This window comes from Myotis davidii, unplaced genomic scaffold (genome assembly GCF_000327345.1).
Source record: "Myotis davidii unplaced genomic scaffold, ASM32734v1 scaffold555, whole genome shotgun sequence".
In the NCBI taxonomy this organism is placed as follows: domain Eukaryota; kingdom Metazoa; phylum Chordata; class Mammalia; order Chiroptera; family Vespertilionidae; genus Myotis; species Myotis davidii.
Genome location: NW_006286315.1, coordinates 1139456 through 1140680, shown reverse-complemented (window position 1 = coordinate 1140680; position 1225 = coordinate 1139456). Strand labels below are relative to the sequence as shown.

The 1225-nt window shown below is 49.0% G+C and overlaps 1 protein-coding gene across 1 annotated transcript in view; it reads right to left on the bottom strand.

Annotated features, from left to right (window-relative positions):
• DNAJA3 (DnaJ heat shock protein family (Hsp40) member A3) overlaps positions 1 to 1225 on the bottom strand; it is a gene marked incomplete at its 5' end in the record, with an annotated part of 35666 nt that overhangs the window by 12958 nt on the left and 21483 nt on the right. The window contains 1 exon segment of the mRNA XM_006757929.2: positions 844 to 991. Within this exon segment, the coding sequence (XP_006757992.2) occupies positions 844 to 991 (148 nt within the window).

Genomic DNA, 1225 nt, shown 5'->3' with positions numbered 1-1225 from the left:
CTGCTGAACACCTGCCTCTTACCAGGGCCACATAGTACCTCAAGGAGTGTCCAGTCCAGTAGCAGAGATGAATATTAATCAAATAACAACTCTAAAAATGAGTTATCTCAAATAGAGCCATGTTCTCAGAGGGAAAATGTCACAGCTCCAGGCTAACGTACATCCAAGGAACAGGAAGGATCTGAGGTGGCTTCCCCGGGGAAGCCCCAAAGACCAGAGTTAACTGCTGAAAAGATGATGGAAAGCAAGTTTCAGACCCAGGGAACAGCAATATGCAAAGACTGTTCTAGGAGGCATTATGTCTTGTTCAAAGAGCTGGAGGAAAGTTGGGAAGACTGCAGGGCAGGCAACAGGGAAAGGCTCATAAGAGAGGAGGCTGGAGAGGCCAGCACAGACCAAGAGAGGAAGCCTTTTCTTTGCCCGAGAGTCACTGCAGGATCTTCAACAAGGTGAGTGGCATGATCAGACTGTCCTGTGAAAAGAGCACCCTGGGAATAGAGCCAACTGGGGAGAGCAGTCTCAGGCTGCCCCTGCCTCCAGGAGGGAAGGTGGCGCAGACGGGGCTAGCAGTGGGGACCATGCTGGCCTGTGGAGTAACTCGGAGACGAAGGAGCTCCCTCGCCATGCACAGGGAAGAGTGAACATGTCAGGTCCCTGCTCCCCAAACCGACATGTAAGTACAGACTTTAAGGCCAACTACGGCAAAGAGAAAAACGCAAGGAGATTCTAATTCCTCCTCCAGCCCGGGGCTCTAGGGCCTTCACACTGGCTTTTACAACAGCCAAATCACAAGGAGACAATGTTTCAGCTCCAGTCCTGTGTGTGGAGGAGCCCAGAATTCACCTGCAGGCACAGGGATAACCACTTTCTTCTTCTGCTTGGCTTCTCCTGTTCCTCTGCATATAACACATGGAGTTGTGATGATGGTGCCTCGGCCACCACATCTCCGACACGTGGAGCGCATCACAAAAGGGCCTGTATTTATGGTTTCCTGATAAAAAGGAGTAGAGAAATGAAACCCTTAAGTACACAGGTAAATTCTGACAGCCAAGGCTTTTGGACCACAATATGCACAATATAAATGTTTCATTAAAGACTCTTGTTCTGCTCTGCCCAGGTAGCTCAGCTGGTTATAGTGTTGTGCTGATATGTTAAGGTTGCAGGTTCGATCCTGTCAGGGCACATAAAAGATACAACCAATGAATGTATAAATAAGTGAAACACA